Source organism: Cimex lectularius, unplaced genomic scaffold, assembly GCF_000648675.2.
Source record: "Cimex lectularius strain Harlan isolate CLEC.00 unplaced genomic scaffold, Clec_2.1 scaffold147, whole genome shotgun sequence".
NCBI lineage: Eukaryota > Metazoa > Arthropoda > Insecta > Hemiptera > Cimicidae > Cimex > Cimex lectularius.
The window spans coordinates 986204-1008870 of NW_019392851.1; the positions used below are offsets into that span (position 1 = coordinate 986204).

Here is a 22667-nt window from a genome sequence, read left to right on the forward strand (position 1 = left end):
TCACTTCTCTTGACATAATATTTTTTTCCAACCAATTTATCGTTATATTAGCACATTTTGTAACAATTTAAGTCAGTTTGGATATTTATTTAGCAAAATCTTGGTGAATATATTTAAATATACTGTTTAAAAACCGAAGGATTTTCTCAGACAAAAAGTCCTGAATTTTCTGCCCACATCTCTTGACATAATATTTTTCCCTCACCATTTTATTGTTATATTAGCACATTTTATAACAATTTAAGTTAGTTTGGATGTTTATTTAGCAAAATCTTGGGCGGATATATTTAAATATACTGTTTGAAAACCGAAGGCTTTTCCCAGACAAAACGTCCCGAATTTTCTGTTCACATCTCTTCATAATTTTTTCCCCAACTATTCAGTGTTATGTTTGCAATTTTTGTAAACCCGTTATGTAGTTTGGATATATATTTAACCAAATCTTATCGATCTCTTATACTCTTTTAAAGCCTAAGGCCCTCCTAAGATGAAAAATCCAGAATTTTCTGTTCACTTCTATTGAAATGAAATATACTTTTCAAACCATTTTATCCATTATTTGCTAAGTTTTAAAAATGATTTGAAAATTATTTAGCCATTTCTTAAATAGAAAAAATGTGTGGTACGGATTCTAGATAACGCAGCCCCTAAAAGCTTAACTTAGAGTTACAGTTTTCGATATATCAGATAAGAAATTTCTAAATTAATGATAGTAGTTTGAATGTATTAACTATTTAACCAACTATAAAACATAAAACCGGTTTATTTTTATGTATTGATTGACTGGAAATGAACATATTACAACAAAAAAGTATAAATTTTGGTATTTTTTAGCAATTTTAATTATTGCCTGGTTGTTTTATTTTTGTATTTTTTTAATTTAAAGTTTTATCAGGAAATCGCCAAATTCTTAGTTTTTCACGTGGAAGGCACGCCCTGAGATAAATTTATAATGACGTGGTTTGGAAGGGAGCCGGTACCGTCGTAGCGGGGGAGCCCAAGAGGTGAACAGTCCCACAGGTAAAATCCGAAGACCGAATCAGTTCTCGTTGGCATACCGACGTCTGAGGGCCAAAAAGGTCGAAGAAGACAGACACATATAACATTTTCCCCTTTTAAGGATTCTCCCGTCGCACAGGATGAGGATACGACTGAGCACCATCATCGCATCCTTCTTGCTATCGGCTGTAAGGGCAGAAGAGACGGACTTCGCCGAATTGGCGTCCAACTTCCTTCAGGAGTCACTCAAGAACGGAGACGTCTTGGGCAAAATCGCTGAAGGTATTAAACAACCTACTATTAAAAAAAAAAAACTTCTTCCGTATGGTTTTTTGTCTATATAAAGTCCTACATTGTATATTTCAATTGCATTTAGTTTTTTAAATATTATATCTATAGTTTATAAGTGAGCACAAAATTTAATTTTAAATGCGATATTAATTTTAAAGAAAAATTCTTGGGTTTTTGTTAATAATTTGCACTTCAATTTTAACAATAAACCAAAAAAACTATTTAAAACTTTTCTAATTTTGCAGTTCCTAAATTATCATTATGAATTACATCATAACTTATACATATATAATAATGATATATTGCCAATACAAATTTCACTTTCTGAGTGAATTTTATTGGTAATCTGTTGTACGTCCACAAGTTGTTTTTTTTAGAAACTGGTATTTAACAATTAAAATATTTTTTATTAATTTTATATTGTTATTTTTTAAGTTTATTGATCTCTTTAAAACATTTGTTATTTAAGTGTATTTGTTACACCATCGCTTTATAATTTTTATTTGCTTTCTTTTTGGTTTACTGTGAGTCACTATGCCTACATTTTCGAGGTTTGCCAATCCATTTCGTATCCTTGTTTCTCGGTACTTTGCTGTCGATTATTAATTACATTACACATTAAATCGTTTGGACAGTTTAATTTTTTTTTAAGTAAAAATAAATAAAGTTTAAATTTTTTGGGGTACGTGCGCGTGAGTTTAAATAAAAAGATAAGTTATCTAACTAAAACAAATAGTTCAATTGTTAAAATTAATTAATAATACCGACGAGCTAAACGGTTCAAGTTTCAAAGACATTTTAATTGCTCTTGAATAATTTTTCCCGTGAAATATTGTGTTGAACTTGATCGATCAGGCCCTTTCCGCACTTAAAACGTGAAGACGGTTCTATTAAGCCGTAACACCCCTTCGCCATGATTCCGAAAATTGAATCAAACCAATTGACAAAATAAGGCACTGTCAAATTGCTGATGGCCAAATGCTGAAAATCTAAACAGTGAAACTATAGGTTTCACTAGTCTAACTTTAAACTCACTCGAACAGATAATATTGTCGGTTTTCAAAGCGTTAATAGATTAATGATCGAATAATATTTTAAGAAATGACGAGTACTTTAACGACTCTCGAAAAAAATAAGATTATTGGATTAAACCTATTGCGTATCCGTCGAGCATCAAAGGGTTTTTCTTTATCTCAATACTTTTAATATCGAACTTGTGTTTGCACTTGTATATTATCGTTTTATAATCTTCGAATGACAGGAATTTACTTTAGTTACAAATAAAGTTAAAAACCTTTATATTTTATATTATGTTATTATGTTAAGCCTGTTGAGGCCTGGGAGGACAAGAGTCTGCAGCATCTCAGACCGTCTTGTTTGCTTACCGTCGCTTGCTTTGTTTTGTCTGTCAAATTGCTTTGTGTTCTATTTCCTCGTTTGGGACCTTTTTCTAAGTTTGTTTAATTTGAGGCGTGTAAAGCCAAGGGGGATATGCCAAACTATTGAAAATTTCTAAGCGAGGTCGATCTGTTGATCAAAATATATATTTATAAAATTATATGTGTTTTGTCATTGCGATTTGTCAGATTTTATTTGATTTTGTCCTTTATTTGACTTAGCTCCTTAATATATTATGATATTCTGAAGGACATCGCCAACAATGAGAAGAAACTTGCATCGGCTATCAATCAGAGAACTTTTTTGTTAAAATGCAGACAACACAAAACACTGAAGATGATCTCAATAAAGATCGAAACGTTGATACGACAAAGAAAATGTTTTTATAAAACCTACGTCACACCAGACCCCATCTCACGATGTCCAAATAATAATATATTTTTTAATAATAGTGCTTTATTAAAATTAAAAGAATAATAAAGAACAAAAGAATATACAAACATTGAGAATGCGTCACGGTGAACCGTCTGCCGATAAATAATAATATATTAAGGCTTGTAAAGTACCAAACTGGACAAACTACATGTAATGTAGTAATGTGTTTTTCCTATCTTACCACCTTCTCTCCTGAGAATTTCCCTTATATCACCATATTTCACTTCTATAAATCGAATTTTGCAGGTCTCGGGGGTAACGGAGCTTTGAATGCTTTCGCGAGCGCCATGGCAGGAGACGGCAAAGGAGAAGCACCTCCGTTGCACCTTCTCGCCTCTTTCCTTCCGATGCTACTGAATCAGAATCAGGGCCATAAGCACAGCGACGACCCTATGATCGAAGACGCATCGGGCCATAAGGATTTCGAGTCTGCGACCGATAGAATCGTCGGGGCCCTCGGCCTCGTTTGGGACTTGATCAAAGAGACTGATTATGTCAAGAGCGTCCAACATCACCCGGCTGTCAAGGTAATCCAACAACTCTTTTGCTTTAATCAATCAACGGTGAAGTCTGTTGGATGATTACATGTGTAGCTAGTTTTGTATGTGATTGGAAGAATCGAAAGGATTTTTGGCTGTTAGCTATGCGACGGTGAATTGCACTGGACCACCAACTGCCCCTCTTAACTATGAGTTCCTCCTTACATTAACATTAAAATGCAAACAGCATTAACTTAGCCATAATGGTTTAACACTAATACTTACCAGAAGAGGAGGTAGATGATATTACTACTAACACAAATTCAAAAATTTAATTTATTTTTTCATAATACAATATACGCCTTTGATGTTGAATCAAATAATTTTAGACTCTAGTCAACGTTTATTAATTACTTTAAAAAGGAAAACTTTAGCATATTTTACCAGTTATTTAGGATTGTGCCACTACGCCCTTCAAGAATTCCATCCATGAATTTTATTACTATTTCCTCCTTATTCTTTTCCTCCCAGTACAATTCTCTTAACTTTTGCGGACGATACAGCAATTCTTTCCCTCGCCGAATTTAGAAACTATCAAAACCATTTGCTGTGATATTTAGTCGAAGAGCGAACGGATTAACTTCACACTCAGATTGATTGATTACTCTACATCTGTTCACCTAACGGAATTTCACTACCTCCTTTCGAACATGTACGATATTTGGAATCCGCACACAAGACCGAAACGGAACGAACTAAGCATTGCAAACTACTCTCCACTACTCGACAATCCCACTTCCACTTAACTACAAAAGCTTGATGTACACCATCAAACCCTTGCAGTTGTGGTATCGAATTCTGGGGTTCAGCCAAGTCTTCCAACTCCAACGCATCCACAGTCCTCGGAAAAATTATTTGCCCTTTTGTACATAACTCTCTATCCGAGACCTTATTATTACCACTGTTCCAGAAGCCTATTACAAAAAATTCCATCAATCATTTTCCGCACATCCAATGCCTTGGTCCGTCAAGCCAGTTCCACTTCCCAGATCCATAGTCTCCATAAATAGTAGTTTTTTTTTTTAAAGCCAAATCTGTTCTATAGGATGCTCACTACTGGGTGAGTCCTTCACACATTTATCAGCTTGTTTTGCTCTAATCCCCTTTTTTACTATTGTAATTGCTATATAAAAAAACTACCTGGTTAAATTTCTTTCCGAACGTTTTCACCAGATGACCATAGTCGAGGTTTTTACTTCTTTGCAGAATCTGTACCCTTGCTAATTGACGACGATATTTTGCACGCTTATTGAATCTGTGCGGTGTCCTGAAACAGGAACTTGTTAAAATTCTAAGTTTTCGGAGATTCATATTAAAAAAATTTTAAAAGGGGATTCTCTGATTGCCGGTATCCAGATATTTCTTTCCAAAGCTTTATACTTCTTATCTTCAGTCCTGAACACTAAACCCTTATCAGCTTCTTACTGAAGTATTGACACAGTATTATTTTTTATAAAATTGTCAGAAATTATGTTCTAATTTTGATATTGCGAGGGGAATCAAGGCCTGATTTGGGCTGATCAGTCATCCAAATTATGTTTCAACCAGGCAATTTTCTTGTTGTTTTAAATGCAATATAATGAATTCAATATTAAAGTTTTTTTTAATTTTTTTATTTTAAGAGTGTCATAGAGTACGTTGGATCGATAAGCAACCCGTTGGAGATGCTGGACAATTACTTGGAAATCGTCGAAAATCCGACGTCGAGGAAGGAAGTGCTTAAGATGCTCGTCTCCAAATTTACCAAATTTCTCAAAGCCCTTCCAAACGAAGAAGCAGAAAAAGTGTAAGTCCTAATACTGTTTGTTTTTGTATTGATATACAAGATGCGGGTGGATGTATACAAGAGATCTTAATCCATTTGATCAGATTACGGCTGATTGAATTTTGTACGTGTTGCGATTTCGGCCAAATTCGATCAAATTCTAGCAAAAAACCATTCCATTATTTTTTTTAAAATCCAATAAAACAATGAAATTCCACCAACTGCGTGTTGATATATTTTCTTCGCCGCTGGTCGGCAATTAGCTAAGGCCCTCCATTTCCGCCCTGACTCCTCGTTTCTACAATTTTCTTTAAATCCCCTTTAATTGTAATTGTAGGCCTGAGGATGTTTCGGACAAGAACTCGTATCAAGGGAAATAACCGGCGTAACAGGCAGGCGGACAGGTGTAGTTTAGGAAGGAGAGCGTCCAAGATCATCGACCCCCTCGCCTCGGCGGAGTCTAACAACCATTTTGTAGAATGAGCACCGTTAGGATTGTTTACTCTCACTTTCCTTGCTCTCTTGACTAAATAAGTCACCCGAAATATTTGCCGAACATTTCGTTCACCTTACATATTTTTATTTATAAACAATATTTTGAACAAATCATACAACAAAGGAGAGACATCAGGTAGCTCATGCTGCTAGGTGAAAGGTCGTTAGAAGTCTAAACATAAAAAACCAAGGATATTGAACTAACTCCCATATTAGAAAATGTCCTGTTATTGACACTATCCATTCTAGCGATTTATTTGCAAATATAACAAATCTGGGGATGGTTACACCAACAAAAACAAACCTTCATTAATTATATAGTATAATGTAACAATAATAGATTAAAAAAATAAAATTATAAATAGTAAAGTTTATTTATTTAGTATGTACATAGGCGACATATATAATTTTTTTTCATGTATATGCTAAAATTTTATTCAGGTTGAAAAAAACAAACAAAAAAAACACGTACATTTAATTTATTTCAAGATGGCCGTTTTGGGCTATGAAGCCCATCTTCAGCATTCCAAGCATAGAATTTTGAAATATGACAACCGCCAATCAATACGGTTATTGTCAAATTAATGCATAAAACTATGGGCCTATTTAACAACAGTGTGGCCAAGGGAAAATCCCATATACAAGGAAAATGTCAGCCTTATTAAAATTGAGTTTTCCCATAATAGAAAGGCAAAAAAACTAAAATAAAACTAAGTAAACAAAAAATTAATATAATTTTACATTAAATTTTTTTCATGTGTAGTTATGATGAAATTTTATTAAAATTACTTTATTTTACACTATTACCTGACAATTACGTTATGATTCTTCTATACAATTTATACATTTTTTGGTTTACTCTGAATGTTTATCACAGAAGAAAGAGATATATATATATCAAATCAAGTACTATATACAAGAAAACAGCTGTTTCTTGAAACCCAGATACTTGATGTGCTCAAGCTCAATGCTCATGTTGGGTGGCAATCCTACATGCTCTATATATGGAGCCAAGGATGGCCGTTCAATTAAATGGGACATATAGAGCAACCTTTCTCTACATGCTGGACACATGGGCTTTGACCCAAAACTAATTGTCCACGTGTCAACCTAGCATGGCCTATTCTTAATCCAATGAGGATAATCCCTCTTCTGCAATTCAGATCCTTGAGGTTTTATTTGTGTAACCGTATATTATATTACTTTTAATACTAACTATAATTTTCATGAGTTAACATTGAATCGCATACAATAGTGCACAGTTATTTATTTTTTCGTTATGTTCCAATGTTCTTACCTGAATATTTCTTAAAGTTAATTTATACAAATGTTTGAAAAAAATAAAAATACATAAAAAATATATATTTTAACAAAATGCTAGAATTGTCTCATAAAATTTGTTTCATAATTTTTCACTGTTGTGTTTTCAGTTATACAATGCAGCTAGCTATAATGGTGAACAATTTGTTGAGGCAAAACGGCTACAAAGAGCACGAGATGTTCCACCCAGGAAGACATATCGAAGATTCAATCAGCAATGTTATAAACAACATTGCCCAAAAGGAATTATCACTTCCGATAAAGTCGGATCTTATTGTCCGCCCCTTGTTTTCAAAACTTAGAGTAATTACAGATTAAAAAAAAAATCTATGCACATTCATCTAATACAAATGTTTTAAATTAGGAATTGATAGCGTTGGCCAGACAGCATGATCCAAATGACAAAATGTTACAAGAGAGGCTCGTGAATTTATTTAATAGTGAGCTCTTCGAGAGCTTCCTCAGGACATGGAGGGCGCACAAGTACTCATCTCAACATCACATGTGTGACAAGTACCTCCTGTGTGAGCTTAATAGGCAAGAGCACCATACAAATTTTATGGTGAAACCTGTTATCACGAAAATAACCAGGTAAGGAAACATTCACACGATTCTTTAAATTCACTAATTTCGTGGTCCGCTTGACCAATTAAATAATTACAAAACTCATAAGGTGGGGTTGAGATAGGAAGTTAATGTCCGAGTGGATCGAGGTCACGATAGCTCGAGTGGTAGAGCGGCGGCGTATCTAGCCGAAGATTGTGGGTTCGAATCCCGCTCGTTCCATTAACTTTTTTTCATCTCAACTAAAAACCTTAATTAATTGCAATTCACACGATGTTGCTATTCGATAATTTTTTGTTTTTGTTTTTAGCGTGATATCCGCTTGGTTCTTGTCAGGACAGACTGGAACCCCTTTTAACGAATTATACGATGCCGCATTTTCCGGTTATAACTGCGAGGTATAAAATTTTCTTTATAACTTATATTCTACTATTTATTTATTTGATTATTTGCAGTTACGATTCCCACAAAATTGTCGAGCCTTCCATGAACACGATTTGAGGGCGACAAAGACCTATGTTCATACCGAATTGTGAAGAAAAGGATTATAAGAGAAAACCGAAAGCTGGGGAAGAGCATTGTGATGAGGATTTTATTTTTTGTTTTTCCTATAGTAAAATTCTATCCTTACAACATTCCCCAATGTGATGTTAGTCATAAAGTAACTATTTGATTATAATAATTATATAACTGTAAATTACATATGAACATACAAAGTTGTAAATTATTTTTAACATATATATTAATTAAATAAATATCTTTTGTAATAATTATTAGAATTGAACCAAAGAGCCTGATTGTCAATTTAGATTTTCCATTATTTTATAAATTAATTTCAATTTTATTTCATGTTAATTAATTTATTTTTTGTTACATTGCCAGGATTAGATTGAATAGTTAGTGTGATTACATGACCACTCACTTTTAACATTTTAAACTTTTATTTTATTATAATTAAGCCTAACAAATTGATAGCAACTAGCCCAGGCATTAGTTATTAATTGTTTTCATAGTGTTATTAATAAATAGCAGCTTTTTTGAATAAGGACATTGAACAAATCTGGAAAAACAGAAAAAAACAACTTTTTTTAAATTGCCTTTTTATTTCATTCTTAACTGATCTGCTTCGCCAAATGCAATCTTTCCAGCGTGAAATGTGCTTTTTTAAACTTGGTTATTTCATTACACCAGTAGAAACATAAAACAATAATAAATATACCTTATTTCCTGACATTCTGTGTTGGGTTGGAAAAATCGTTTGCCAAAATAAGTTTTTCAACTTTTATACCTTTACAATCACAACTTAGGGTAGTGACATACACAACTGTTTTGACTGAAGCGTTTATCATGTTGGTTTTCCCAGGTTTATGAGACAGAAGCGGTTCAATGAAGCATTTATCGCATCAGTTGAGAATAACTCCCGATTGCAAGAAGTTTCTACTTACAGTTCCCAGAGAGCAATTACAAGAAAACAATCTGCAAGAAATAAATTTACCATTTTTTTAAAATAATCCTATGCTCTTTCTATTAAATTCCCAGTGTTTCTCAAAATATATTATTATTAGATAAATAAATACACTTGTGATTTTCATTATGTATTCTCGCATGCTCATGTCCCTCAACGCAGTACAATTTTTTAAAATTTACTTATACATTTTTTGTAATTATTTTTTGTTTTGGAACTCCATAAAATAAAATAAAAAATAAATAAAAAAATAAACAAACCAAGTAGTGGTATGAACTGCACAAAGAAACACCATGCTTCATGGCTGGCTGAATACATCAGGTATTTTCAAAACCGACTAGTAGGGTCATATTGACCACTACTGACTTAATTTCAAAACCAACAGGTGGTAGTGAGCGGGACGCACGCAACATGACAGCACAATGCTAAAACTCACCGACTTGGCTATTATCTTGATAATGCTTTGGTCAAAACTGCTCCATGTGTCATTACCTTTAAGGCCATAGTGCAATTTTGGAACTAAGGGGCAAAGAAATAAAAACAGAAAAAGTTAACAATCAATTAAATTTATTAATTTAGACAATAAAACCTTGTGTTTGTCAATTGGTAAGGTTTGATAGTTAGAATCTAAGGATAATTCTCAATAGAGGTAAAGATTAAAGCATTAAGTCGCCCAAGCTTAATTATGCCCTGACAGTTAGTCGATTACGGAAAACTGTCATAAAAAAAACTACATTAAACGATCACAGATTTAACATAAAATTGATATTGTGTTTTTGTGTTTTAAATAAGGCATTTAAAAATGGATTTAACAGAGAAATGTTCTGACGGTGGCCTTGATCAGTTGTCGGCAGAGTGGGCAGTCTTTGAGGGAATGGGCACAATTGGCACAGGTAACAAGATGACCGCAAGGAAGGAAAACAACGCCGACTTCAATGTCCATGCATATCTTACAAAGCCTCGCCTCTCTCAATTTTCTGTTTTCCTCTTCTAAAGATATCTCTGAAAATTGACAAAATCGTTTAAAACAATATTTCAATTTTTTTTAAAAGCCAATATGAATTACCTTGGTTTTCTTTTGGCTTGATGTCCTCTTCGATTTTTACTTCTTGAATAACTTGGGAATTATTTTTTCTCCTCTCTTCATTGCAGCTGAAAAACGAATAGAAATTAAATAGAGTATATACAAAAGAAGACAACGAGGTGTTGTACATTTGTTCTTCCTCGTCTTCAGATTCATCAGATGCAGTCGAGTTGTATATTTCCAGCCTTGGCATGATAGCTCGAACCCTTGGAACAGGGGAATTTGTCGGTATCGACCTGTTAAAAAATTATACATGCAATAAAAACAAAATTTTAAATAACGACAAAATTCATACCAATACTCTTCATCCATCGACTGATTTTCTTCATTTTGTACTTCAAGGGCTGCGACTATGAGATTATCTGCATTTTCAAATGGAAGCCCAGTTGTCTCTAATTTGTGCCTTATTGCTGATTTAACGCGTGATGCTTCAATACCCACTTGGAGTGCCATCTAAAAATTAAAAAAATATATATATAAACTAGTAGAAAGAGAAACTTAAATTATTCTTTTACTATTGCAACTTGAGAACTCATGAACTCCCTCAGCTGTTCTTCTGTAACTGTATTCCTAACCGAACTTTTCGGTATTTTCGACAGAACGTTTTCCTCTTCCTGAAAAAAGCATTGTTTGATTAAATATCAAAAATACAATTTAATTAACAAATTACTTTTGTAAGCCTTGCAGGGAATGATTTCCTGACATCCTCGATGTACTCAGGTCCCTTGACAAGTGCCAAAAAGCCACATTCACCGAACCACCTGGCATGCTCAACCCAAGGCACATCAACTTTCTGCCAATGGTGCAGCCCTCCATCACAATGAAAACATCGTACCTCGTCCCCTGGGCCTTTGAAGTAGAAACCGGCTTGCGCGAGGTCAGAGGGCGTTTGAGCACAACTTTCAGGCCACTGGCAAAACGTTCTTATCCTAGATTCGTATGTCGAGTATCGAGGTGTCTTGGGTATCCTGTGACTCTGTATTCCTAACGCCCTGAATGTTTCATCTTTATAACAAAAAACAAAAATTCAAATATGTAAAACACAATTTTATTTTGAAAAAAATCTTACTGTCTCCATCGCAAGTATCTTGAAATGTCAATGAACCAGATTTCACCAAAACACCCTTATCTATGATTTCTTTAACGTAAGAGCAGTTTGGGAAACGTTCTATATGCACTAAATCTGGTTCATCGCCTTCTCTCCAATCCTCAATCACACCACCGCAGTACGCACAGCGAACCTAAAATTAAATTCTAGTATTAATATTACACTTTGTGACAAAATTATAGTAATTTATAACCATAGCCCCTGACAAAGGAACTAGGGATGTTGGTAGACCTCTATCAAGCTTAAAATGAATGTGAACACTGACATCCTTAAGTATTTGTGTATGTACTTATAAAGCCCCCTTATAAAGACAGGTCTGAGCTTACTTTATCCTCAATTTGTGATTGTCTTACAATATCTCAAGAGGAAGGAGAAAATGTGGGAGGTGTTGAGGCCATACACATCCTGATAAATCAGTTCAAAGGGTCACCCTAGCAGACTGATGGCATACACATATTAATAATCTGCGGTTATATAGATCCAAAACCCATCTTTTTGATTAATGATAATAACAGAATGCTAGGAAGTGGGGGTTTTGTATTGCCCAAGCTCTACAGCACTAAGCCTTTCCTCGTTCCTTAATTCTAATTGACTTGAATGTTTCTCTTCAGAAATAGTACATCACTGACTGTCACTGTTGCAATTCTTTTTCCCGTCTTCTTTGTACCTTACATTATGTCACATTCAAAGATAATATGATAAGTGGCAGTTTCTTCCTCCTCATTGTATACAAATGAGATCACTGAATACACCCATGTTGTGTAGGTGTTTTCTCAGATGCCAGTGTGACTGGTATCTAGTCCTATAACTGAGTGTTTTTTTGTTTTTTTTAGCTCCGGTAATGTCTTAGCCAGTTTTGGTGAGGGTTCTTTAATCATGAGTTTACTGTTTCTGGCACCTGTGGAGTTCGTCCACTTTTCGTTTTGTGTTTTGTGGACCCATTCTGAAATGGAGTCTATGTTCAAACTTATCCGAAGTATAGGTTCAGGTCTTCCAGATCCTCCTCTGGCTAGTTTGCCTGCTTGTTCATTACCCAAAACTTCTTTGTGCCCTGGTACACAACATAGCATTGCAAAGTTATATTTTCTCAAGTTTGGGAGATTTTAGATGCATTCTCTGATTATTTTGAATGTGATCTTTTTACAAGCTAATGCTTTTAGAGTTGCTTGGCTGTCTGTTATTGTGAGGATTTTTCTTGTCTGTGAAACCTCCACCTACAGTTGTGTCATTTGCTTGAAACATCACACACCCGAATACTTAAAAAAACTAAATAACACAGTTTTTAAAATTGGACTTGTGTTCTTTTCTTGTGGGTGTGCGACGTTTCCACATATGTCCTCAGGGAAAAAAGGCTACCATGCAACGCTCACTCTACTTAGGACATGAATAGCTAAAAAATTGAACATATATATGGAATTATCAAAGAGCTTTAACAGAAATGAAAAAATCCAAAATGAAAAGAAAACAAGATTTTGGTGAACTGCTAGAATTCCCTAACCATCAGGCTCTGCCATTGAGCATGTCCTATTTGATAAACATAGTAAATAAGTTCACTAGTTTTGTGGTCTGCTTGACCGATTAATATCTTACAATTAATTAAGGTTTTCAGTTGAGATAAAAGTCAATGGCACAAGCAGGAAGATGGGTCCAAGTGGATCGAGGTCACTATAGCTCAAGTGGTAGAGCAGCGGCGTATCAAGCCGAAGATCATGGGTTCGAATCCCACTCGTGCCATTGACTTTTTTTATCTCAACTGAAAACCTTAAATAATTGTAAGATATTAATTGGTCAAGCGGACCATGAAACTAGTGAATTTAATAAGTTTAAAATGAAGTATACCTTCACTAAAGCTCTCCATGGCCATTTCATTTGTCGCCGAGAATCAAATAGATTACACGACATTTGAAAAATGGCAAAAAGGAGGGAAAATTCAAAAGGTGTGGTTGAGATGGGAAGTTGGTGTCTGAGTGGATCGAGGTCACGATAGCTCAAGTGGTAGAGCAGCGGCATATCAAGCTGAAGATCGTGGGTTCAAATCCCGCTCGTACCATTGACTTTTTTATCTCAGCTGAAAACCTCAATTAATTGTAAGATAGTAAATAAGTTTTAATCATCTCAATCAAGACTTTCCTACAAGTTGACAAGTTCTGACTGTTGCACAATAAAGTTACTCTTGAATTGTTTTTGGGAGTAGGCAATCTGTGTTGTTCAACAACAATTCAAGAGAACAATTCAAATGCTTGTGCAAATCTCTTTTCTTATTGAATACTCACACCAGTGTTATAAATCTCGACACAGAACTAAGATATGCCACTTTTTGTGAATAGAGACAGTGCGTTCCCACCAATTCAAAGGTGACACATGGAGCTGCAAAGCAGATAAAGAGTCCACCTACTGTTGTGCCATTTTTCCTGTAGCATCACAAATAACCCGAATACTTAAAAAAAAACACTAAATAATCCGGTTTTTAGAATTTTTTGACTTGTGTCACTTTTCTGAAGGGTGTGCGATATATTTCCACAGGGAAAAAAGGGTACCAAGCAACGCTGACTCTATATGAGACATGAGCAACTAAAAAATTGAACATATATATGGTAGTATCAGGGAGCTTTGATAGAACTTTGAACGATCTTAGCCATGACCATTAGGTAGTAAGGTCAAGTGGATGTAGGTACAATGGGTGAACTGCTAGAATTCCTCAACCATCAGGTATATGTTTTAGTCATCAAACAACTTTCCAACTAGTTGCACAATAAATATTGCTCTTGAATCATTTGTTCAAACTGTTTTTGGAAGTGGTCAATTTGGATCACAACAATCCAAATGCTCATGCAAAACTTTTTTAGTTGCAAATCAGTTCGATAATGTTATTATAAATTGATACTACACATCTACTAGTTGCTAATATGTTGTACCAAAGAGCTAAAAAAAAATAATACCTTGGCGTTATCTTGAAGGTAGAAGAAGCCAGACTTGGCCAACCTGGCAGGAGGTACATGGAGGAAAGGCCAGGTCGCGAAGGACTCAAGTCGAGCTTTCTCGTCGTAGAAGAAGACCCTGTCTTCCTGCTTCTTCTTCACCTCGGTCTGCTCTGTCGGCGAGGTAAGAGAGAGCCTTGCGATGACCAAAGGGATGTTTCCAGAGTTGGTAGGGTTCTGGACGAAAGGGCATCGGGGGTCGAGAGCTTTATGCTTGGCCATAACTTTATCGCCGTAATTCCAATCGGAGATCCTGCTCCCACAGCGGAAACACTGTACTTCCAAACCCTGCCCCATGTAATAAAAGCCAGCTCTAGCTATCCTCTTGCTGTCGACCGGAGCATTTTCCGGCCAGTTCAAGAAAGTCCTGAGCCTGCTCTCTTCCGAATTCATTTTTTGTTAATTTTCCCTCTCACCGCCGGTACGCGCACGTTAACTAGCGGATCAAGTCAATTTGATAAAATTGCATCATAAAACTGTCCCGACATAAAACTTTCGTTGTTGTACCTTCAAACTTCTGCAATGGTTATCACCTACCGACCTTGAAAGTGTCAACTGACGTCTAACTTGATGGTGAATTTAGAATATTATCAAAGATAAAATTCTTAGCCATAGTGTATTTACTAATTTTTTTTACAATTTTTATGAAAAATACATTTTTTTCTTAAACTTCACAAATCTGCAATGACTGCGGGCAATTTTAACGAACAGTCACAAACTTTTAGGGTTGTTTCTCTAAAGAAAAGATAGAGTAATAAGATTTGTTTAAGTTTATACAATTTTAAACGATAATAAACACATAAATTTATAATTCTACTCCAGGAAAATATTTGTAGATATTCTTATAATCTTAACCACTTCAATGGCAAAACGATTTTTAAAATAAATGCTACTCAAAAAAATGCAAGATTTTTAGCTTCAAATATAATAACGAAGATGTAATTTTATTTCGTCGCTATTCTGTTTCAATTAAAAAAGGAAATTTCTAAATTTAAACCTACAATGAAAAATATTTTTTAATTACTTTATAAAAGCTTAATTGCAGACTGTCTGTACAAATATATTCGACTTTCGATCAAATTTATTTAATCTTTTTCTTTATAATTGGTGATTTTTGTACTCGTATTCGTCACAGTTTGTAAATTGTTACTACAATTAAATTTAACCTCCAGACGAATTCCTTTCTTTACGGCAGGTTACTTGGGTTGTGGCTTGGTAGAGGCCCGCGTTCTAGAGATTTGTAGGCTGACACTTTGAAGTTTGAAGATGCAGAGGGAAGAAAAACAAATGGAAACGGCTCTAGAGTCGATATCCATGAAAGTAAACGATTTGAAAAATTCAATAGGTGCTATGATATTCAAGTTGGAGAACGAAAGTGAAAATCTCAATTGGCCAACGTTTTTGGACAATTTCGCTCTTCTGTCTGGACAGGTAAAGATCCTTTTTTAAAAATTACACTGTTAATGTTGGGTTGAGTGAACATATACCGACTATTGTTCAACTTTTCTAAGTGTTTGTTGTACTTGCCTTATGTTCCATGATAATCCTTTACTGTATTGGATCATTCTTTTTGTAATTAAAATGAATGTAATGCTGAAATGTCTCAAGCATTTTCCTACAGATCTGGGCAAAAATATAGTTTCTGCATTTATATTCTGGGGTAATGTTATTTATCCTTTCTACAATGCTTCGACAGTCTGTGAGGATACAAAATTTAGAAAATTGGGTGATTCTAAATTTTGTATTCTCACAGACTGTCGAAGCATTGTAGAAAGGATAAATAACATTACCCCAGAATATAAATGCTGAAACTATATTTTTGCCCAAATCTGTAGGAAAATGCCTGATACAAAAATCATGGGAAAAAGGGTGGCATTGTGTTGGGTGAAAGGGCATGCAGGCTTATGGCAAAATGAAACGGCGGACGCACTTGCAAAGGAGGCTGCAACATCAGGTCCAACCCTTGACATTAAAATTCCTAAAGATGACGGGAAAAACATTTTGGAAAAGTTTTGTAGAAATCTGTGCCAAGAAAAATACAACGCATCAAATGTTGGCAATTATTACAGGTCACTGTTCCCTGAGCTCAAGAAAAACCATGGTTTTTGGAAGGCGATAGCCCAGAAGGAATGTCAAAGGAGTTCTATTCTACTATTTTTAGACTGAAGACAAATCATGGCTTATGGGGTAGCTACAAGAAGAGAATCGGTTTGGCATCGTCTCCGAACTGTCCCACTTGCGATTGCCCTTCAAATCCTTCCCACATAATTTTTGAATGTCCAGAATATGAAAATGAAAGAGACAAACTGCTAAAAAATCTGAGCAAAGTCCCAAAATTTCAAAACCAATAAACTTAGAATCTGTCCTAATAAGCAACAATCCATCAGCTTTCAACATAATCTATGGATTTCTAAAGTCGATAAACGTTTCTTTTTGATTATCTTCAAGCATGAAAATTTGCTTGCCATGTAAATTATCAAGACATGGAAGAAACGGATGAGGAAATGGAACTAGATGAATGAAAACTGATGGTTTTTGGAGGTACTGGGAATGGACTTTCTGTGATAGGAATTAATGAACATGTTTTACTGTGAATGAAAGGAGTGAATCATCAACATTCGACAGCATGAATGTCAGGGACCAGCAGCAAGCATCAGCGTGAATATCATACTCCCAAGAAAGATTGCTGTGGGACTCTGACCCACTCCTTCAGGATCACTTTTTATGAGCAGTTATGATCGACTACTCCAGGCCCTTCTCATGGTTCATCTTCAGTTTTGTTTTGATCTTCTCCTGAAGAAATCATACCTCTGCCGAGAATTAAAATCAAAAGGAAATTTTCAGGAATAGGTCTGAAGAGCATCCTCCTTACTTCTATACCAACAAAGAGCAATTGGAAAAAGAATTTGCAAAAAAAAAAAAATGAATAAGGGCAAAAAATATAAGCAGCTGTTCCCAATTGCTAAACCTAAAGCCAACAAAATGAAAAAGAAAGACAATACATTGATAGCTTCTACCTCTTCAGAATCTGACATTTTCTCTCAGCAACAGCACAGATTTTGTTTTTTAAAAAGGAAAGTAACAATGAATGAGACTTAGCAACTCTCAAGGACTCGAGATGGATAGTATTGCCGTTGTAAAGGTTCAGGGTAAAAAAAAAGACTCCTTTCAGAAAAGACACACTCCTGCGGGAACTTGACCCGATCAGTGAGGCAAAGACCCGAAAAACAAGGTTTTTGAAAAACTTTATTGACAGTCTAACAATGTTCCAACAGCACAGGTGTGATCAGTAATTGTGAAGAAGTTCTAATCTTCCGTTTTCATGCTTCATTGGAGGAATTCTGACTTATCAGCATACTCAATACTGAAAAAACTGAAACTTCGGGAACTTAACCCTACCTACCCTGTTGGGGGTGGGCATATTTTTTTTAAAAAACCAAATTTCAACTTTCACCCTTATAATCCTTTCTTAATTGCAAGCCCTGTTAAGGCTGGTTCAGACTACACAAGTATTTTGTCAAGTGGCTAATAATTTAGTGACTTAAATGCTTGCTTCGCCCAAATTGTTCGCTCAATAATCGTGTACGGTGCACAAGTGAGTGGTGTTTGGTAAAATGAAACAGGCTGCTATGCAATAAAGTGAATAAACTAATAAAGCTTATGGTAATGGCTATTTTAGTAGAGTTGGAAGAATTTTTTTTTTGATGAAGAAAAAAGCTGTGGATACAAAAATGTTTCATTTGTTTCTTTTTAAAATGTTGGGACTTAATATTTCACAAGCATGTTCTACATATTTGGAAACACGTTTTGAAGTTGTTTCTTTGCTCCAGGTAAACTCAACATTTTTTCAGCAACTAATGAAATGGACTAAAACAACAGGTTCCCACTTGTCCATGAACCACTGAGCAGTGAAGCACAGTAGGGAGTACTACTTGCTTGAAAAATAGAACAAAATGGATTGACTAGACTAAATCACTTATTAAATTACTAATTAAATTTTGTTCAGACACATTTAGCTGAATCACTCTCCATTAGATTAAAATACTGTAAGCCTGGTTCAGACCCTGCCAATAGTTTAGTTGAATGGTTGAATAATATAGTACTTGACCAATCTGAACACATTCAATTTAGTTGAGTTTAATGGCCTAGTCAAGACAATGGACGAATTTAGTAAATGGAACTCTAATTTTCTTGGCGAGTAGCAGCTCCCACCCCATAGACATTCATAGTTTTGACTCTACTAGATTAAGCAAACTGTATTAATTAATATAATGCAGTATGGAATTTTCTTTATTAATAGAATGTTTTTGACATCATCACATGAGCCTTTTTCTGTGTTAATTACATTTGTATATCCAGCGGACTTCCCAACAATGTTCGGGATTGGGAAGTCCACTGGATATACAAATGTAATTAACGATTATTTGGAGATCATGGGATGTGGTCACGATCTCCAAATAATGATTAACCAACTACACAAATGTAATTAACACTAAATAGGATTCATATCATGATGTCGAAGACATTCTGTTAATGAAAATTCTGTGCTGTAGTATATTGTTCAACAACCTACAGTACAAGCGGTAGAATTGTAGAGTAATCAGCGAAAAAATTTAATTACTATTTTAAAAAATTTACTAATTAACTCAATTTTTGTTAACAATATATTTCATGATTTCTTTTTCTGAAAACTGAACAAAAAACTTATTCATCCATCTGTAGTTCATCAGCTCTAATCAGGCTGATCCTGATTAAACACTTCTGAAATTTCAATCAAACTGTAGGTGTAATTGCAACGGATGGATGAGTTCCACATTGTGACTTCACTTGCAGGAAACTGAAAATCATCTGGGGCAAAAGCGATTCAAGATTTTTGTACTATTGCTTGTTTTTAAACTTGCTGATCATTGTTAGATAAATATTCAAAACAACGAATATTTATTTTCCTAATTGAGGCCTTACCTATTTTTATTTGCACCTTTGTCACTAAAGGAACAAAATCCAATCCAAAACAAGGGTGAAGGAAGGAGTGAAAAGAAGAAAGTTATTTTAGCTAATAATGCTGTAGCATATCAACATCACATTTATTTATTTTCCAGTTGGTATCTTTATCAAAAATGTTAGGACATGATAAATGCCCTTCGTTGAGAAACTTGACAGTGCTACCAATTCTTTTGAGCCCCGAGAGAGACGAACAGCTTCTCCGGATAACCGAACACCGTGTGCCCACGTTTTCCCATGACCTCGTCCCCGATTACCTCAGGACGAAGTCAGAGCCGGAGGTCGAACAAAAGATGCTCCAGCTCGAGCACAAGGCGACTAGCTTGTCTTTTGAGACAGTACAGAAGCAGATGGGCGCTTACAGCAAAGTGATCGGACACGTTTGGGAGTTAGTGTCGAAAGCGAGAGAGGAATGGGAGACAGACAGTACTTCCAGGGCAGGACCAACGATCACATCGTCGCTCGCTGATACGCATACGCTGGTCGCTGCCATTGCCATGGGCAAAGGCCTTAAAGGTATCGGGCAAGGACCTGTACCTCCAAACATGATTGGACCTCCTGGAAGAGCAGTAGGCGGAGCTCCTCTTCCTGCCACTCAAATACCATCTCAAAGTATTAAAACAAATTTATTTTATATTACTTTTTATTTATTTTTAATATTTTATTTCTGTTTTATAGTGGGCCCTATGGGAAAAGTTGCAAGTGGAATTAAAACTAATATCAAAGCTGCGAGTCAGATGCATCCTTATGCCAGATAATTTTTATACAAATCATTTTTATATAGCGTTAATTTTATCATATACATGTATATATTATTGGAATAAATATTTATTTAATAAATTGACATTTTAAGATTTATTTTCTGTCTTTTCTTTTTTATTAGACTGCCATTTTATATTACACCGTATTTTAACAAAAAAAAAAAAAAAATCTAAATATGAAAACTGTATTAAATGTTAAAAATAAATTGGTATTTTAATTTTACCTTGTAATAAAACTGACTAAAACATGTTTATCTTGAATAAATCAAAGTTAATGTTCAACAGGCCATCAAAAGTACAATCCTTATTTGATCTTAAAACTACATACATTAACTTAAGCGTAATTAGAGGGTGAAGAAAAAAAAAGCTATCAAGCAGTTTGTCATGAAAGACGTCCTCACTTCTTATCTGATGTAACTCTTAGCTAATGCACTGTGGAGGGGCAGATGCGGAATGTTTTACTTTTTGTGATTTTCATTTGTTTCCTGCTGAGGATGCTATTCCTATTAATTCTGAACCTCTTTCCTAAAGTCGGCTCGGTCCGGAGTGATATATCGAATTTGATCGGTTATAGTGATGACATGAAAGATTTGGTGAATCTCGGCGAAAACCACTTCGTCAACTATGATTTTGAACGCCAGCATCCACAAATATTAAATAAATTTTCTGGTAAGATACTAAAAAAAATTTTTATGTACAAGCTTTTTAGTTATAATAAAACAATTATTTCTTTCATTTATATGTCAATGTGGCTGTTTAAGTAAAACTAATTTTATTGTTAATTTTTTCTAGTGTTGCTTTTTATTGAGATATATTACCTTTTTAAATTGTGTTGAGGTCTGTGAGGTATTAAGCTTATAATTTAATCATCTTGGTCTGCCAATGTTTATGTGTGTTTTGCCTGTCAGATGTGTTTTTGCCATTTTGACTGGTCAGTTTGTATGTTTCCTTTTTAATTCTTTAATCTTTCATATTTTATTTATTTATGGATGCATTTGATAAAATAATGCACATTACCACAGACTAACTGTAACAAAAAAACAAACAAGGAATAAGAAAATGCTGAGACTTAAAATTTTAACACATTGGAGGAGACCAGGCTTAAATTTTTTTAAATAAGTGTATTGTGTTTATTTTCAACTTGTTTAAACTCATTTGTATATCTTATTTTGTATTAATTTCCTGTTTATATTCAAGCCTTTTCACATAACTCATTACCAGTGCAAAGTATATAGTCAAAGGTTCATTATTCCCAAAAATTAGTGGGGTGTCTGAATTATTTCTTTTTTTTATCATCATTATCACCTTGGACAAACTTCTATACCGAGCTTCTGGAACGTATAATTATCTTGGGTCTGGTGTGACAGAACCTGGGACGATGGTAATAGCTAAAATATTATTGACAACTGACAAGAATATGCAGACCGGGATAATTGATACCAACCGAGCTACTATTGTTGAAAAATTAAAAACAATTGTCAATATAAACTTACTTATAATTCTACCCTTTTATTTTCCAGAAAGTATTATTCCTGGATATGATAATCAGCATTCCTTGGACAGATTTTCCAATTATTACTCTCAACCTGACATATTTGTAAAAGCCAAAAAGAAAAAAAGAAAGCGGAAGCACAAATATCTCGTGCCCTTGTTGATAATGGTGATTTCCAAACTGGGCCACTTCCTCCCAACATTGAAACTGACGCTTTTCGCCCTTTTCACTCTCATACTCTTCGCCAAGAAAGCGTTTCTTGTGAGTGTCGGCTCTTTACTGCTTGTCGTCTATGATCATGTTTACAAAAATAAAAAAAACCACTCCATTTGGAAGGAGTGGAACCAGAGGAACCAGCCGGCGAAGCAGGACCAGCTCGACTATCTGGAAGACACGAAGAACGACTGGTGGGAAACAAAGAAGGCTGAGAACCAAACAATCAACCCGAGGGAGGCTGATAAATGGAGAAGATGGTGGAAGTATTATGAGCCGATTGACTAACGTTAATTATTAATTCAAAACAATATTCATTGTAACAGTAGCAGACTGTAATAAATCAATCTGACCACTATTTGTATTAAATATGATTAATAAAATAAATTCTGGGTGTTTTATTTATTAAAAATTGAAGCGAAGTACACTTTCAATAACTTAATCAATAAAAGACATATTTCCAAGTGTTCTTTGTTGATTTTATTTTTTATTTATTTAATTATTGGATGGAATATTAAACTGTAAATGTTGAGTATGTGCTTATGCATTTCCCCTTATCAAGGAAAGGCTGAAGGCAGATTCTTGGTAGATGTATACAATCAATAAGAAGGCTTCTCTCACACTAGAACTGAATACATCCAATTTTTGTTCATATTCACAAACTTTGTACGAATGTTCCCAACCTAGGAAATGAAGACTTAATTTCCCAAATATGTACATCTAGTTTGACCTGTGACTCGATCCCAGCAAACGGATTTT

General features: G+C 34.7%; 4 protein-coding genes across 5 annotated transcripts; 3 read left to right on the plus strand and 1 right to left on the minus strand.

The window, feature by feature from the left end:
* Window positions 1-976: 976 nt before the first annotated feature.
* Window positions 977-8579, plus strand: LOC106668611. Its single transcript, XM_014397521.2, has 7 exons — window positions 977-1281; window positions 3370-3650; window positions 5285-5448; window positions 7353-7545; window positions 7607-7833; window positions 8117-8204; window positions 8262-8579. The coding sequence occupies exons 1-7, from the start codon at window positions 1140-1142 to the stop codon at window positions 8340-8342; spliced, it is 1176 nt and encodes a 391-aa protein (XP_014253007.1). The 5' UTR covers window positions 977-1139; the 3' UTR covers window positions 8343-8579.
* Window positions 8580-9821: 1242 nt separating this feature from the next.
* On the minus strand, window positions 9822-14993 carry LOC106669703 (putative inhibitor of apoptosis). Of its 2 annotated transcripts, none has more exons than XM_014399370.2 (8): window positions 14403-14993; window positions 11425-11596; window positions 11191-11360; window positions 10871-10969; window positions 10651-10808; window positions 10484-10591; window positions 10338-10423; window positions 9822-10273 (listed from the first exon to the last, which is right to left on the minus strand). In XM_014399370.2, the coding sequence occupies exons 1-8, from the start codon at window positions 14832-14834 to the stop codon at window positions 10080-10082; spliced, it is 1419 nt and encodes a 472-aa protein (XP_014254856.1). In that variant the 5' UTR covers window positions 14835-14993; the 3' UTR covers window positions 9822-10079. The 2 variants fall into 2 exon arrangements, with proteins under 2 accessions (XP_014254856.1, XP_014254849.1); XM_014399363.2 differs by having other exon boundaries at window positions 11026-11360.
* Window positions 14994-15458: 465 nt separating this feature from the next.
* LOC106669717 (mediator of RNA polymerase II transcription subunit 8) lies at window positions 15459-20268 on the plus strand. Its single transcript, XM_014399383.2, has 3 exons — window positions 15459-15872; window positions 19541-20054; window positions 20121-20268. The coding sequence occupies exons 1-3, from the start codon at window positions 15708-15710 to the stop codon at window positions 20198-20200; spliced, it is 759 nt and encodes a 252-aa protein (XP_014254869.1). The 5' UTR covers window positions 15459-15707; the 3' UTR covers window positions 20201-20268.
* A 157-nt stretch (window positions 20269-20425) lies between these two features.
* On the plus strand, window positions 20426-22295 carry LOC106666938. Its single transcript, XM_014394491.2, has 2 exons — window positions 20426-20872; window positions 21724-22295. The coding sequence occupies exons 1-2, from the start codon at window positions 20650-20652 to the stop codon at window positions 22194-22196; spliced, it is 696 nt and encodes a 231-aa protein (XP_014249977.1). The 5' UTR covers window positions 20426-20649; the 3' UTR covers window positions 22197-22295.
* The last annotated feature ends 372 nt before the right edge of the window (window positions 22296-22667 follow it).